We start from the raw sequence: 18,058 nt of genomic DNA on the forward strand, positions 1-18,058 counted from the left end.
AGTAAATTCAAAAACCAAGCTGTGGTATCAAACAACAAGGTCCAGTATACAGAATGAACAGGAGCAATCTTCATCAAAAAAATATTTATTTTTGAAATTCCATTTCATAATGGATTTTTTCATAATATTCCCAAGAATAAATAGAATATATTATCAACAATGTTTTGAGTATGTCCAAATGTATGCAGACATACTGGATTTCCTCTATAGGGAGTTATTCAGATATGAATTTGTTGCAACAGAGAAGAAAAACGTTTTGAGAATTGAAGATGGAAGTCTAGGCATTTACACACGTCATTACTCTTAATTTTTCACCAATTCGTTATTCCTTTAACAACTTTTCATTCATTCCAACTTCCATCCTTTTTCCCATCTAACTCATTTCTGTCGTCTATATCTATGTCTAAAAAGTTGTCAATCGGTTGCTCCGTTGAGACGTGAAGAAAACACAAATAAACAAACAAACAAACAGACTTTCGCATTTATAATATTGGTATGGATAATACATGTTTTGTACATTATTGTACGATTTACATGTATTGTACGAGTATTTCATGTATTTCTGTAGATATTTGTCATTAGTTTTATTCTCTGTATATTTAATTTGTTTTATTTTTTCCCATGTAATACTGTTGATATCTCTAATAAATAAATTAAAAATAAAATAATATCACATCAAACAAACAATTTCAAATTCATAGCTAAACAATGTTTAAAAAATTACATATAATTTTTAAGATAGGCTGAAATTGGCGTACTAATTTAGTAAGAGAAATGATGATCATATGTTTGCTGACAACAAAACGTTAAAGAAGAGGGTAGGAAATCGAGCATGTCTACAAACATTTGGACATACTCAAAATATTGTTGATAAAACTAACAACTGGTATAAGAAAAAGTATAAAAATGGAAAAACTGTTTTCAAGCGTTTTCTAGGAGGTGAAATAATTCAGCAAGATGAATCTCATCCACATTAAAAAAGTTTTCAGCTCCTTAACTTCAAAAAAGTGAACAGATGGACGAGTTGAGAAAATGTGGATGTTAAACATAGGCAGAATGGATAATGTTACACAAGCCCTTTAAGTGCTTAGACTTTCATAACCCTTTTCTTAAAAATGTTTTTCCTCTCTGTTGCAACAAATTTAGAAGAAAATATTATGTTTATCTATAGGTCAGTATTTTTGAAACCATCCTATACTTGTATCAACACATTCATACACGTATGTATTATATGAACTCGTTCAAGGAAGACGTCGCGTCATTTGTTTGCATTTAAGACCACGTCCAGAAAACTTGTCACGCCACTTTATTCCATATTAAAAATCCAATTCCACGCAAACCGCGGATTGCGATACGGCGCTAATCGCTAATTGGAAAAATATCGTTAAGGATCAAAATCATTTGACACCAATTTCAAAGTAAAGTTGTTGCTTGTCTGAAATTGTTACCGAACTGGACGAGAATATTAACAAATTATCAACAGACTTGTTTTGTTTGTGTGTAGGTACGTGCGTGATTTTAATATTAACGAAATAAACATATTAATGATAAAATACATTTACACATTGTACCGAAATTGTAGCGCGAGTGGAATGTTTGCTGCTGCTTGACTTCCTTACTGGGATGGACTGCCGCCGCAGGCCTCAGAGTCGCAGGCAGGACGTTTAACCACCATTCTTCTTAATTTTTCATTAGTCATTTTTTTGTTTTTTTTCTTTTCGATACCGGTAAGGGCAAGTATGAAAGTAATAAAAACGTAAATAAGATATTGTTATAAATTAAATATTACAACCAGAACCATTTTTTTTTTTTAATAATTTATTTCTATAAAAAAGGTTACACTAAAATATTTCAATAAATAATAATAAAAGTATTTTCGAAGGCATAATTTGCGTAGAAACAAAGGAAAATGTCACGAAATGTATGTGATTTAAAATGTATGTGATTTAAAATGCTTGTATTTATTTTCAAAAACAAAAAATTAAGATTTTGCCGCAGTCACTTTTATGTTCAATTGATTATCTTTTAATTGCAAGAACAAATTTTAGTTTAATACTTAGTCTTTATTGAGATTCCCGTTACCTAAGTTAAGTCTAAATTTAAAATGGCGTAATCTGCCGGTTTAAAAGTAATTATATTTTAGTAACATAAAACTTTTTAGTATATTTTTTAACAGAAATACCTTTAAAAATCATTGTTTTTATCTTATTGGTGTTTTGATTTTTTTTTATTATTGTGCGATTTAAAAAAAATGGTTTAAAAATAGCAAAATCATATGATTTCCTTATTTTGCGTGCGTTTTTCCAGACTATATAGCCTTAATGATTTTGTTATTACATTAAACTTTTTGAAAGTTCGCCATAAATATGGATTTTGCCTTTAATTAGAGGAAACAAAAGGATTTTATTTTAGTTCTATTATCTTTAAATCTTTTTTGGTTTTCTGTTGTTTATATCTGGCCAACTATCATATTAATTATTTGTTTTTTTTTATTATTTCAGTACACAGGTGTACGGCACACAGTACATGCCCTTTCATTCATTCATTAGATGCAGAAAGGGATGATGATGATATTTTTTGTAACAAAGTTCGGCAGTAGGTCTTTGGAAAATATTGGCCATTCCAAATATAATAAACTGCCCGATGAGCTAAAACACGAAAAATAGAATAAAAAATCCAGATGTGTCGCAATTAAATAATATTTCTCAAATCTTTTTGATAGTGATAATAATAATGTAATTAATATAGATGGTGTTTTATGTTTCTGATACAATTATGTTTTCTTTCTATTTCAGATGTATTAATATGTATGATATTATGTTTTGTAAAAAAAATGTTTTTTCTTTTGTACGGTCCCAAATGAGTTTCTTTTATAACTCTTGGGAGTATAATATGGACATTTTGTTTTATATGTTTTATATATTAAAATATTTATTTTTTTTAATTTTTAAAAAAATATTTTGTATTTTTTCTCTATGTTCAGGCGAATAAATAATACATATCTGTTTGTGAAATAGACCCAGAATTTTTTGCGAGTGTTTTTGATTCGATAGCTACTCTCAAATAAAAATCCTTTTATATGAAAACGAGTGAAGAAAAGTCCGCTTCGTAGGGTAGTTTTGGTGTATTTCTAACACACTTGAGATCCTGGGTTAAATTACTGGCAGGGTGGAAGTAAAATTTTTATTTTTAAGAGTGTTCAATGTCCTGGACGAACATATTAAGTTCTCCAAAACGAAAGCCATTTTCAGGAGTAGTACACAAGTCTAGATTTTGTCTAATGGAAGAGACCATTGCAGGACCATTAAGCGTGTTGTCCAGATGCCCTTTGAAATATATGTTAATTAATTCTGCTAATATTTAATTATATACGTGCTTCCACTTTCCATTATATTGTATCTCAACTCAACACAGGGCCCTTGGCCTCATAGAGTTTTTGATATGTTATTATTGTATTTTTTTGTAATATGTATGAATTAATAAATAAATAAATAAAAAAAAATTGTTTAATTTGCTATTACTCATCGTCCTTAGATTGGCACCTGAAGCGTAAGACTCATCACTTTACCTTACCATAACACAAGGAACGACATACGCTGAATGTCTTTTTTAAACGCAGTGCTCTATGCACCATCAGCTGCGGATTTGGGTTTGATGATTATGACGATGTATTCAAAAATGTGTTTTTATTTCAGGTTATTTTATAGTCACAGGACTGGCACCTAAAGGATTGTTGGATGCGTTGGGGATTGTTTTTTAGTTTTTATGTATTCAATTTTATTTTTTTATTAATTTTGATATTATTTAATTTGAACAATAACAATAACTGATGAACCAGTGATTCAGTCTGTATGTTATTTATTTTTATTTTTGCTGAATTTGTGTGCTTAAGTAAGATTTACAAACCTAAAATGCATCTCTCATTTACTACTTTTCTTCTATACTTCACTGTTTTAATATAAATCTTTTATTCTTTTTTTACTATACATTACTTTTACTTAGTTTACCATAGCAATTAACTATGTTTTCTTTTTATTATAAAACCTTATATTTAACTTTAATTTTGTATATGAAAAAAAATCTCATCAGATGGACTTGTCATTTTTTTAAAGTTAAAATTACATCAAAAATGGAATACACTTGTCATTTTTTTCTCCTGTTAAAAAGTTTTCAAGTCAAAACATGCCAAAATTTCTGAGTCATAAGGCCCCGCTGCAGAGCCACCCATACGGAAAAAAATCATTTATTTTCTTTATTTAATCAAAGGCAGCTTATTACACATTATTTGAGACACCTCAAGTCCCAACTCCGTGGAACTAAAAGTCCTGTGTTGAGTTGCGACCAGCGATTAGTTGACACAGACACATAAGTATATCATCATAAATATTATGTAGGACCATAAACATTACAATAATAATAACAATAAATAAACGAACATGGCACATCAATATGGTAAACAGTAAACTCAAACTAAGGAAAATCCAGTTCTAAACTCTTCTCTTGAAAACAGTTTTTGTCTTTAAGAGCTTAATACGAACAAAATATTGAACACTCTCGGCGCGATAAAGGCGAGATGTCTCTGATCAAAAGTTGTACGGGTTTTGGGTGTGACATAATTCGTGCTCTGGGAAAACTTCGTACGATCTCTCCTTATTGTTCGACCAGAAGTGTGTAAGTTGTTCTTTTAGTTACAGTTGTCTCGTATTTAGCACTTTCATAAAAGGATTATCAATCCCGAAATCAGCTATATTTTACAGAAAAATAATGGGCCATAGGTACTTACGAGAATCGCAAACGCAAACCGAAACCGTCCGTTACACGTTTGTAAACCAAAAATTAGCAATTCTTTTGTTATATACAATGAGGAAGTTAAGTGCAACGGGAAATTCAATTTTAAAAAAGGTTTTCTTACTCGCGGTAAAAATTGGAGCATTTAATAAGTTTCCCGCAAAGGTTTGAAAAATTAAAAAAAATGTATTTTGAAAAAAAAAAAATTTTTCTACTTTGAACGACGTCACTAGTTCTCTGAAACCAACCAATGACAGAGTATTGTGATTAATTTCCGGTTACCGCGAAGCCAGACCACTAATTGGGACAACTCGAAAATTCGAAATCACAAAACTTAAAAAACTCATTGCGCTGATTATTGTCGCATTCAATACGTATATTTTTTTAAATCTTGTCTTAGTTTGATAGTCTTATAACAAATTAAAACCTTTCTCATTTAGCAAAATGCCGTCTCTATAATAGCTATGGCGCCTTATTACTCTAAGAAAAACCTGATGCCCTTTCCATAATATTATGACAAAACTGTCAAAAGCTTCTTTCAAAATGGCAGCTTTTTTAATATGGGGTTGATCTGTTCTCGATTGATATTGACAGATAAATTCGATATTCATATTTAAAAAACAAATAAACCTATTTGATTGCTGGTTACTAAAAAATAATTTCAACAATATTTTGAGTTTGTACATTTTTTTGTAGACAAGGACTAGATTCAATTTCCTGGGGAGCTGTTAATATTAACATATTACAACAGAAATGAAGAACATTTAAGAGAAAGTAATATAGACGTCTAGACAGTTGGTTAATATCGTTAATAAATCTACCTGGTTCATGAAGAAGTATAGCAATTTAAAAAGTAAAATTTTCAGGCGTTGCCTGTAGGTGAAATGATTCAATTAGATGAATCTCACCCGCATAAATAAAGGTTTTCTCTTTAACTTCACAAACATCAACAGATGAAGGAATTGAAGCAATATAGATTTTTAAATGTGGGCATAATGGTGAATTTTACACAGTGCGTAAAGTGGCCACCGTGATAATATGTTATTTGAAATTTTCCTACAACTTATAATTGAAGGGTAATTTTTAAAGAGTCCTAAGTCAAAATAAATTAATTTCAAAGTAAGAATACCACTGTAATCACAATGAAGAACTTTAGCTCTACGGGAAATTTGATTTTTAAAAAAAAGTTAAGTTTCTTGAAAATGTATGATTTCCAATGTTTTTTTTACAATAAAAACGAACTACTTTGAACGATGTCACTACTTTATATGAATTAACTAATGATGAGAAAGTTGTAAAAGATTTCCGGATTACGGTAATTCATCGGACGAATTAGTAAAACTGACCGAACAGAAGCGGAAGAGAACTTGAGACCTCACACTTGGAGTAATTTCGAAAATACATCAGATCCTGCTTTACAAAATTGTAAATAATAAATTTGGTTCCCAGAACTAATTCATCTACTTGCTTACCATGTCCCCTCCAGACCGACTAGACTGTCTGATATTTAGAATTATAATATAATATTGAAATTGAAACACGAAACTTGGTATTTTTGGATGGGATGGTGCATGTGCCAATATATTAAACCCTCTTAAAATAGTACAAATATTAATTATTAAAGTAATTTTAAAGAAACTTTCAACATTCAATACGGAAATTTTACTTAAATTTTATACGGTAGACACTATTTATAAAATTAATTCCACTATACAAACTTATGCAGAAGAAAAAATAAAAGAATTTGAAATGAATAAATCACTCAGACACCGAAATAATATTAAAATCTCTAAATTCCACACAAGCCATGGTCAAATTAGCTTCGTATTCAAAGGTGTCAAAAATTACAATACTCTCCCAGATACACTAAAAACTATTAATACTAATATTTCAATAAATAAATTCAAAGTAAATTTAAAGAAATTTTTTGAACAAATATAAAAGCTGCATTCAATTTTAATAAGTATGAATACATTATTATTTTCTGTTTTCCTTTTTGAATAAAATTATATACATTTTAATAAATAAATAACTATATCAGTGTAAGTCACTCTCCAAGCCCAAGAGTTAGTCTCTTTTTTTGGAGAGTTGCGGTTATAATATTTACTAGATTTATAAAAGTAGATTTGTATTTAATTTTAAAAAAACATGTGCCGTGTATGTAGTATATTGATTAATAGAATTAAAAATAAGGATTTTCGAGAAAATACGTAATATTTGGAAGCCTTTTAGTATCAGATTTTGTGTCAGTTAGTAAAAATTATTTTTTGCTCGTAATGCAGCTTTTAATGGGGAATTCAAACTTAGTCAAAACTTTTTATTTTATTTTTATGTATCGTATTATCATCGCAATGATTTTTTTTAAGTTTTGTAATTTTGAAATTACTCCGCCCATGACGTCACGTTAGGCTTTTGGAATTCTCGTTTAGTTGACGATCGGGAAAACCAAGAACCTAGTATCTGGTTTTAAGCAAATGTTGTTTATGCTCTGATATGCGCACAGTGAAGGCGAATGAAAAAGCACTTTTAAATCGTAGGTTCTCGGATGATTTTACTTCTACTTTACTTTGTTTACTATTTAATTGTTTTTGTCAATTATTTCATTTGGGTATACGTGAGTTATTTAAAAACCATTTTAAAACAAAAAGTAATCACCCGCTAAGCCTCTATTTGGAGACTTGTCAGCAGGTGGAATAGAGGAAATATGGAAGGTGGTAATGAAAAATACACCACAACACCCTGGCTAATTGAGAAAACCATATTTCTTGAATTTTTTTCTTGCAACTAGCGGGAATCTAACCCGCGACGCCAGTTTTACAGTTGGCCGTCTAACCAACTGCGCCAAGGGGTCGTTCAAATAATACGCTGGGGATACGTTCCACACAGAACCATGTAAAAAAAATGCTCCAAAAACACTACTAGATAAGTTTCCTCGTATTAAAACCGATTCAGGATTTAAAAAAAAAAACTTTTATATATTTTTTTTTTCCTTCCGGTGCCTTGTAGAGTCCTCTGACGTTGGTGATCACTGCAGCAAAAGCATTTCTGTCCTGCGCTACTTTTGTATTTCGCAGCCAGGACGACTGCTTATTGATGTACTCGCTGTAGTGATTCCTGGGAAAATATGACCAAAGTGGTTTCCCGTTGCCTTTTCTGGTAGAATTTTCTGTCGGGGTTACTTTCCCTTAGCTGGTTAGTTCTGGTTTGGAGGCGCCAGAAACTCGCCTGTCATCCTCTCGTTTTCTGCTGTGATCACACCGCAATAAATGTGATTCCATTGCCTATGGTTCGTGACCTGAACGCGCTAACGAGTTGGACTAGTCAGTAGTGTTGCCGGTGGAATGCAACTGGGCGTTCTTAGGATCTTACAGAATTACTTTTTAATACAACTTAACTTGTTTCTCAACTCGTGAAGTCCGCTTGTTAAAAAATTACGTGCGTGGCGGTGTTGGGTTAAATTATCTGCTGTTTTAAATGTCGCCTTTTAGGCACTTTTTGTAGGTTTTATAATTTTATTTTTACATCACAATATGGTTTAAACAATGAAAAGACGTGTTGTACAGTTTAATGTGCATTTTTTCGTAATTTAGTTAAGAAAAATGAACTAAAAAATATTTTTTTTTATAATCGATAATGTACAATACTATCGTTGATAGGTATAAGTTAAATATAATATGACATTAAGAATACTTTTTTAAATCGTAACAATGATTATTGAACATCATGATCATACATACATATATTATAAACGCCAAGTAAGTAAAAGAGATATGCAGGGCATTCCAACAACGAAGAATATAATATTACTATTACGCATTTTTTAATTAATAACAACAAAAAAAAATCTAATTTCTAGACCGTATACCACAAAAACTGTGTGAGACCGTGTTCTCACTTTGTCTGTCACTGGCACAAATAAAAAAACAAAGTATTTTATATCACGTAATTAAATGACATAAAATTATTAGTAAATACTGTCGTAGACTAATTATGTCGTAGGCTTTTGGAATTTCTAATTTTTTTGAAAATTGGGAAAACCAAGAACCTAGTATCTAAAATCCTAATCGCAAATGATGTTTATGCTCTGGCATGCGGACAGTGAAGGCGAATAAAAAAAACCCTATGCACAAAACAATATGCTTTATATTTGATTTGAGTAAGTTTTTTTTTGTGTCACAAAGTACATTTAGACCAAAAGACATTAGTTATTTATAAATCAAATACACTGAACCGCCTTTGATGTGAATGCAAATAAAAATCTTATGATTCGTTTTGGTATCGTGTAAGTGTGTGTGCAAAAACTGTAAAGATTACAGAATATCTAAAACTATTAATGGGTAGTCCATTTTATTGACTGTCGGGAATAATTGCTGGAAGCGGAGGGAAGGTTGCGAGGTGACGTCATAGCACGGTGCGTGGGGGTCTTAATTTGGGCTCGGTTAGCCATTTATACTAATGATTTTGATAAATAAATCTAAAACACGAATTTAGTAGTCAAAGATTCGTTAGTAAGTTAGACATATCTTTTTTTAATCCTCTTAATGTCAATGATACCAATATCCAATACTAGAAATTTACAAAAAAACTCGGAATCCTAATGGATGAACATTTATGCTGGCGAGCTCATACTAATGAAAAAGCCGCAAGATATTTTTCAGTCTACACTCACTTGGAAGATTGTATTTTTTTTAGTAATTAAAACAAAATGCTCACTCAAAAACGCATTATTTCTACCCATTCTAGATAACGCTAGCGTTTCTATGACTAATTTAAACTGTTAGCAACTCGATAAACTTTAACGACTTCAGAATACTTACATAAGATATATTTTTGGTTCTAGGAAAAATGATTACATTTTTTACTATTGTAGGCAAATGAAATGACTCAAAATTAGACAGCGGAGAAACTGTCACTCCCTCTTACTTTTGTTCACTGTACTTCATAGTTCTAACGTTTCTATATACCTCCGTGATAAATTTCAACGCTTATCAGTTCATAGTTTACCTCTTCGTTCTAATTCTCAAAGCACCCTCTTAATAAAAAAAATTAAAAAATAATAATTATAAATATTAAACCAAATGTTAGTATTATAAATGTTTGTAAAAAGCAGATTTGCCGATTATGTTAATAAAATAAAATACCCACATATAATTTCTTTCGTATCTAACTCATATAGTGTCCATGCGGCTCGACTGTGAAATTATCCCCCATCCACAATCAAAGATGTTACTACAGTATCTCTGTTTAAATCACGTTTGAAGAAACATCTCCTTTCTCTTCCTTAATCTCTCATTCTTTTCTCTTTCCTCTTTATTCCTTTTCCCCTTGAGTAATAGTATTGATTAAAGGTAATTTATATCAAAATTTGCAAGGTTGGCCTCGTGGTGTAATGTTCAGCTCGTTTTTTGACCATGCAAGAGGTCTCGGGTTCGATTCTCGACATGATTTTATGAAATATTTATTTGAAACAGTGTTTTAAACTAGAATATTTCCAAACCCCTAGACTAGTACCTGAAGCGTAAGACTGATCATCTTACCTTCATGTAGCAAAAACTGATTAACATACGATGCGATTGGTGTACCAATGCAGTGCTCTATGTACCATTAGGTGCGAAAAGAGAACGATGATGATGATGATATACAAATACAGTTACTTCTATTTTTGTGTATCTTACGCTTTTTTTAAAAAAATATTTTCTATTGAATACGTTTTGTAACTCTAATGATATATATACAAGTTTTATTTTATTGGCTGGTTGGAAGAAATTTCCATTTGGCAATAAGCCCGCCAATGTACAATTTACATTATGTCAAATAATAATACACGTTAAGTATAACGTAATTTTCAGTCTTTCCATTTCAACTTTATATCATCAGAAATCTAAAAAATACGCGATTAGGTTAAAGACGTAAAATATAGTGTATTTTTTTGTATGGAGAAATAAGCTGTGATTGTCGGCTAGTTTCAACGTTCACTGAGAACAGGTTGGGGGCTGGGCGCACTTAATAGATATATTTTTTGTAGAAAGATATAAACGGTGGTGGTGATTTAGAAATAATAACAATTATATTATTTATTTTCCCATAAACATGCTGACTATAAGACATTATTATCGAAAGTCAAATATAATGGTGAGCTGTGCATAATCGCATATTTAGACGATTCGCCCTTGCCTGCTTGGCTAGTTTACTTACTTTCTCAATTTTGACGATAATGCTAATCTCAGCCTTACATAATGTACTGATCTTAACATTTGTGCATATATCGTACAAAGTTTTACCACACATTCGCCTAGGTGTGAATTTATTTATTTAAATAATTTTATCACGCCAATACCTAAACATTAATAACAATAAATGTATTATTTCTTAATGGATTCTCCACACGCCTCTGGCAAACTTGTTCTCACTTGGAAATACCCAAGAATTTATTTTGTTTATGTATTTATTTTCATAATGACCTTTCCGAACTGGTGAGACAAGAATAATATTATCGAATTGCCACTCATTCCATATAATGTTTTATAAATATTTTCTTATTCGAAGTTTTTAAGAGTAAACGTGATCTGACTTTTCTTCGGATTCTACGGATTATTGCACTTGAGTAGTAATTTTTTGTAAACACACTGCAGATATTTGGTCATTGACGTGTCTCCATTTGTTTTTTTGATAAATTGGTTGGCCATCCGAAAAATCATAAAAGAGCCCTGTTTTATCTGCCGTCTTCGGACGCACAGTAAACAAATATGATAACTATTTTTGAAAACGCTAAACGTAGCGACATAGAAATTTTTATTAAAATACTCTTTCTTTAAAAAAACAACCAAATCGATTCAGTTTTAGGGTGTGGAAAAAGAGCAACGAAACATGGGCGAGCAACGAATTTGTAGGTTTTAGTTAAGCACAATCAGTCCGGCGTACATTTGTCTTATCGTACAGTATTGAAAAGGCATTTGCAAGAGAATGACAGAAAAACAATGTTCAAATACCTATATCACCGCATATCATTATAATCTGATGACGCTTTACAAATCAGGTTGTGGTCCCGTGGCTAATGTCTCGGACTCACAGATCAAAGGTCCGTGGTTCGAATCCCACTCTACTCCAACTTGATTTCATTTTCTAATAGTTATTTATTTACAACTCGTTGAAAATGGCCCTCAAAAATTAAATATTTGGGTAAATCATATAAACGCAAATATTTCTTTTTCTAAAAAAAAAAAAATAACTATAAAAAACTGCGCGTTTGTATAAGAGAGTATTTTACGATGTGTGCAAAACTATGAAATACTTTAGGTCCTCGCATCATCACACCCCTTCTGCAGCTATTGGTGCATAGGGCAACACATGACCTCAGGATACGTTAATTAGCTATACTTTTGGTCTTCAGAAATACGACCACATCTGATGCGTTGGAAATAGAAATGGCTTAAAATTAGACAGCGGAGAGACTATCTCTTCTATTCTCTGTACTTCATAGTCCTTACGCTCCTTTATACCTCCGTGAAAAATTTCACGCTTATCAACCTTTTCGTTCTTATTTTTAAAGCACCCTTAATAATTCCAATTTACAATTCCCTATCATTTGCTAACTAATATACTCTCCATGCGGCTCGACCGTGGAATCATCTCTAATCCACTATCAAAGATGATTCAAAAGTATCTCTTTTCAAATCACGGGCGGAGAAACTTCTCTTTTTTAAGTCTTGTGTGGCTGTAATGTCAGACTAGTCGACATACGATACAAGATTTGATATATCTCTCATATTTTTTTAATGATGTTGTTCTTAATTTTTTATCTTCAAATGGACATTTTCTCCCCGGATTTGGAAAATAAAATTTCTATAACCATGCTGGATTTTAACGCAAAAAATATTTGACCTTGCTACCCGAAGAATGATGTCTGCAAATACAGCAATACATCTGTATTAGAGAGAGAGCACGAAGATAGAACACATACAAGGAAGACAGGACGCTGTTCTGTAGCCTGTGGTGTGTGAAACAAATTCAGTCGGTTTTTGACAGTGATGGGGGATGCACGCGTAAATTATGATTTTCATTTTTTGCTGTGACAGGGCTAAATTATATGTTTATTTTTGTAAATTATGGAACAAGTATTATTAAACTGTATGTTTCCATATTTTTTTCAAATGTTTGAGTTTTAGAATATTCCATTTTCTGCTTGTGGCAACTCGATGTTACATCACCGCACGCAAAGGGATTATTTACCACAGTCTTTTGAGAGTTAATCTCTTCTCCTTTCTTCTTTCCTTATTCATTTTTTCCATTGAATACAAGAATTTATTTTAATTAATGTATCTACAAATATTGCCATTCCTATTTTTGCCTATTTTTTTTATTTCTCTCGAATACGTTTAGAAACTATTTTTTTTTTAAATTGCATTTTTATTTTATTGGCTTGTTGGGAGAATGTACAAGAAGTTAAATAAAGAAAAAAAACATCAGAACTTGATAATTCTGGGCAAAAACGACTCAATCCCATGATCGGTCCAATGATGACCAAGGTAATGTAGGTATTTCATTATTCGCAAGCCTGCAAATGTTTAGATATATTTTTTCCGAGATTTCGGGGACATCAAGAATATATTTTATTATCTTGAAGATGCAAATTAAGTCGGTATTCTATATTTGTTTTGTAATGATATTTAAATTGACCTTTTTTTAGTTGCAATAACGTAAAATTTTTATTTGATGTACAAACTTTGTGGTTATTTATTGTAATAATATCCATCTCACCTCATACTTCTTATTTTTAAAAGAACAACATGACAAAAAGACTTTACTTATTAGCTCCATATGTATCCATAAAATATTTAGTTATCACTGTTAAAATAAAATAGGATGGAATTCATTAGATCATTATACCTTGATAAAGAAGGTTGTGTAGCTTTGAAACCGTTCGGTAGAAAAAATAGAAAAATAGGTCGACAGATAGAAGAATTGAGTAAATGTGGATATTTGAACATGAACATGGGCATAATGGTGAACGTTACACAGTGTGTAAAGTGGCTACTTAAACCAGCCAATGACAGGTCATAAAATCTGTGAATGCCTAAACTTCCATATTCGCTTCTCAAAAATGTTTTACCTCCCAGTTGCAACATTTAAAAAAAAAAAAAGTTGTTTAAAAAAAGTTGTATTATATTTGTTTTATTGCAATAATGTGTTTCAAAATATCTTACAAATATTTAAGAAATCAGACAAAGTTCTATGTTAACATTTTCTTATATTGACTCGTTGAAAATGACCAAAAATTTAAATGTTTAGGTAAATCATAACAACGCAAATATGTACTTTAAAATGAAAGTTGTGGGTATATTTGTTAGAAACTTCATACAAAAACAAGCAAAAAAAATTTTCTTCGTCGCATTTATTAAAATATAAAAAATATCAAGGAGGAAGTTCAGTGCTACGGGAAATTGGATACAAATATTTTTTTCTTACAAGCGGTCAAATTTATATTTATCACATTTTCATATAAATATTATTCAATTTTGAATTAATTATCTATGGACATCTTTAATAAAAAATATGCTGTATTTTATATTTATGCTGTCTTCTTCATTTACTATACCTAGTGAAAATAGACAGTGCCTGATTTGTTTGCTTTAATTTTAATTTGGCTTATTTGAATGAGTATAAAATGATTTTAACTAAAAAGTACTACATACTTTGAACAACGTCGCAAGTTCTTCCAAATGTACCAACAATAAATTGTCGTGATCAATTTCCGGTTTCCGGGAAGCCTACTCCTTACTCTCTACAGCTCACTGCTAACTCTTGCGATATCACAGGCGGAGTAATTTCTAAATTAAAAAAAATCATAGCACTGATAATACGATAAATTCACATATATTTATTTTTTGATTCCGCCTTAATTTGATAGTCTATAGTCTATAGAATAAAAAAAAAAATAAAAAACACAGAATTTCCTCATTAGTACAATGTAACAAACCTAAATCTACGTAAATAAATAAATTGTGTACTTTCTCATAATCAAATGCTTCTGGAATAAAATAACATTAAATATTTTTTTCTTAATCTAAAATATCACAAGCAAAAATCAAAGATTAGTAAAATATATGCATATGAATATAATTACTAATATATTTTTATGAATAAAAATGCTTTTGTAAATTGTCCCATGCTTTTGCCACTAACTAGTTTGATTTTAAAAAAAGTATTTGAAACATTAACTTTGTTGTTTTTCTTTATATAATTCAAATTAAACCGTGTTGTGGCTCTGTGGCTAGTATAGCTGAGTCACAGTTTTTTAATACTGAGTTATTTACAACTCTTTGAAAATGCCCCCGAAAATTCAAATATTTAATATTAACAGCTTCCTAGGGGGTTAAATCCAGTCCTAGTCTACAAAAATTTGGACAAACTGAAAACATTGTGATACTATTTTGTTTGCACTCGTGATTATTAATTAGGAGTTAATGAAACAAACATATTATTTTGCGGCTTAGCGCAACAAGTCACTATGTAAAAAAACAATATTTGAGACAACGGATGGATACTTATCGTTCTAAAAATTCCTTTAAAATGTCATTTTTTGTCATTTTTTTTCTTTTGGTATACTTCTCGGTCAAACAAAAAGTATCTTAGTGAGTTATGAGTAATGTTTAATTGATAGATATTTCAACAGAGATTATGAGCTAAGCAGGTATATAAAACTCTAAGCATTTAAAGGCCTTATGGCCTAGAGCTGGCTTTTGAACATTTGCAACACATTTACTATTCTGCGTTTAAACAAAAAATGGTGAATTAAACACATTGATCAATCAAACTAGCCAACTACATATCATAAACCATGTAAATGCTTCAACTTTCATTATCAAAAAGATTTTCCATCTCTGCTGAAATATCTTTCAATCTTGATAAACTTCCTAGAGAGTCAAATATAGTTGGTCTCAAAATATTAAGATGTACTTAAAAGCCCTATGACAAACGGCTTAAATGCGATTTATAGTACTTTTTATATTTATTTTACTATAATAATAAATAAATAAAACAAATATTTAACTGTTTAACTTTTTGTTAGTTAGTGACATCCTGCTCTAGACCGAGATTTTTTTTAAAAATACTTATGCTAGATAGCTATCCTTTTCGCACTCATGCTTATTGTATAGTATTTACGAATAAAAAAGATAAATGTATGATTATTATCGACTGTTTAAAATGTTTCTGGTTGTTCTGGGTCACTAACAATGCCAGCAACAACAACTATATTATCAATGACATCCATGACGAAGAATAAGAAAGGTTTATCCACTACAAATTCTTCCGAATTTTCTTTTTCTTCTGATGACGTCACGATTGGCTGGCTCCTTTCCAAGTACGCCACTGGATTTGTAACTGAAAACAAAAGAACGAACATTTTGATAGATTTTTGGAAAAAATTGTTTTTTTTACTGTTTTTAAAATATTGACTTATTTGTTCATTGCTATTTTCAAAAATATAGACATATTTGTTCGTTTCTAATTTTCATAATATGTAGTTTTAGTTAATTTATAATGAATAAAACCAACAAAATCATACAAAATGAAACAATACCTACATAATTTTGAATTGATTTGAGCATATAAGTCCTGACTTAACACGGAATTTTCTAACAAGTCGGGATATAAAAAAATAAATATCTGTGCGATTATAAAATTGTCTATTGAATAAAATAAAATAAATGAGAAATTACATGGTCCATTACGGGTTTTACATTGGATTAATATAAAAACATAAAGTACAGTTGGCTGGGAACTGTACAAAAAGCTACATATTTAGTAAAAATATGTACCCATTTGTAAATTACAATTATTCGAAATATGTACTCATTTGTTTAATACTATTTTTTAAGTTATGTACATATTTGTTGATTACATTTTTTTTAAATATGTGCATTTTTGTTTGGTACTATTTTTTTAAATACGTACCTATTTTTTCTATACTATTTTTTAAATTATCTAACAATTTGTTCACTTCTATTATTAAAAATATGTACATGTTTATTCGTCACTCTTTTTCTTATATAGTATGTACCTATTTGTTCATTACTATTTATAAAATTATGTACCTATTTGTTCATTGCTATTTTTAAAATTATGTACCTATTTGTTCATTACTGCTTTTAAAATGATGTGCCTATTTCTACATACTATTTTTCAATTATTTATTTATTTTTTTATTTATTTATTTATTTATTAGTTTATACATACAATGTTACAAAATGGCACAAAAAACACTCTGGCAAAATTCTGCTAGTACTAGGAGTAGGCTCAGTATATGAAGGGTCGGCAAGCCAGAAATATTAATACGCCTAATGTTGCAATCGGTTCCTATATGGGCAAATGCCTGTTCTAAGAAACCGATTTGTTGCGGCAAATATGGTTTACGAATATTTTTCCTATAAATAAAAAAAACTATATTGAAGAAATAAAAAAAAAACCGTTATAGCCCAGAAGAGAAGAAAAGAAAAAAAAATTTAGTTTACATTAAATGTAAAAATACAATTAAATACACAAATATAAAGCATACATACTTCGTACATACATATACACATACATACATATATACACACATATACATACATATACATATATATACACACATTCATACACGATATATATGCACATGCGAAAATACAATAAATTTATATATGATTCAGTGGGATAGCATAATATTTAGATTACTATCTTCAATAAATTCTCCGATTCCTTACTTCCAATGTCTGTCAACCAAATTTTTAAATTTCTTTTCAAAACTGATGGTTTATCAGATTTCCAAAAAGACGGTATCAGGTTGTATAGTTTAGGTCCGTTATATAGAAATGATTTTTGGAATACCGCTGTACGTGCTATTGGAATCACCAAATCGTTTCTTACTGTACTCCTGGTTAAGTGCGCATGACTCACAATCACCTGAGTGCTCCTATTTTTGTGGATGTCAAGTATTACTTTCCTCATGTAGATTTGCCTTAAGCCAAGGACGTCTAAGGATTTGAAAAGGCCTTCACTCGGATGATTGTACGGTTTTTGCAATATTATCCTCAATATTGATTTATGTACCTTAACCAAGGGATCAAGAATAGTCTTGGCAGCTCCTCCCCAACAAATACATCCGTAGGCCAAAACAGAGTTGCACAAACCATAGTATATACTTTTTATATCTACAATGGACAATATGTTACGCAGTGTTATAAAGATATAGATTAGTTTCCTAACTCTACCCACTAAATAGTTAATGTGTTTT

General features: G+C 30.4%; 1 protein-coding gene across 1 annotated transcript in view; it reads right to left on the reverse strand.

Annotated features, from left to right (window-relative positions):
- Positions 1-14,164: 14,164 nt before the first annotated feature.
- Positions 14,165-18,058, reverse strand: part of Spn100A (Serpin 100A) — a 60,625-nt gene continuing 56,731 nt past the window's right edge. The window contains exon 7 of the mRNA XM_088223584.1: positions 14,165-16,170. Within this exon, the coding sequence (XP_088079710.1) occupies positions 15,989-16,170 (182 nt within the window). The 3' untranslated portion in view covers positions 14,165-15,988. The remainder of the gene's footprint in view (positions 16,171-18,058) is intronic.

This window comes from Micrasema longulum, unplaced genomic scaffold (genome assembly GCF_059751315.1).
Source record: "Micrasema longulum isolate JH-2025_06_02 unplaced genomic scaffold, ASM5975131v1 h1tg000242l, whole genome shotgun sequence".
Lineage (NCBI taxonomy): Eukaryota > Metazoa > Arthropoda > Insecta > Trichoptera > Brachycentridae > Micrasema > Micrasema longulum.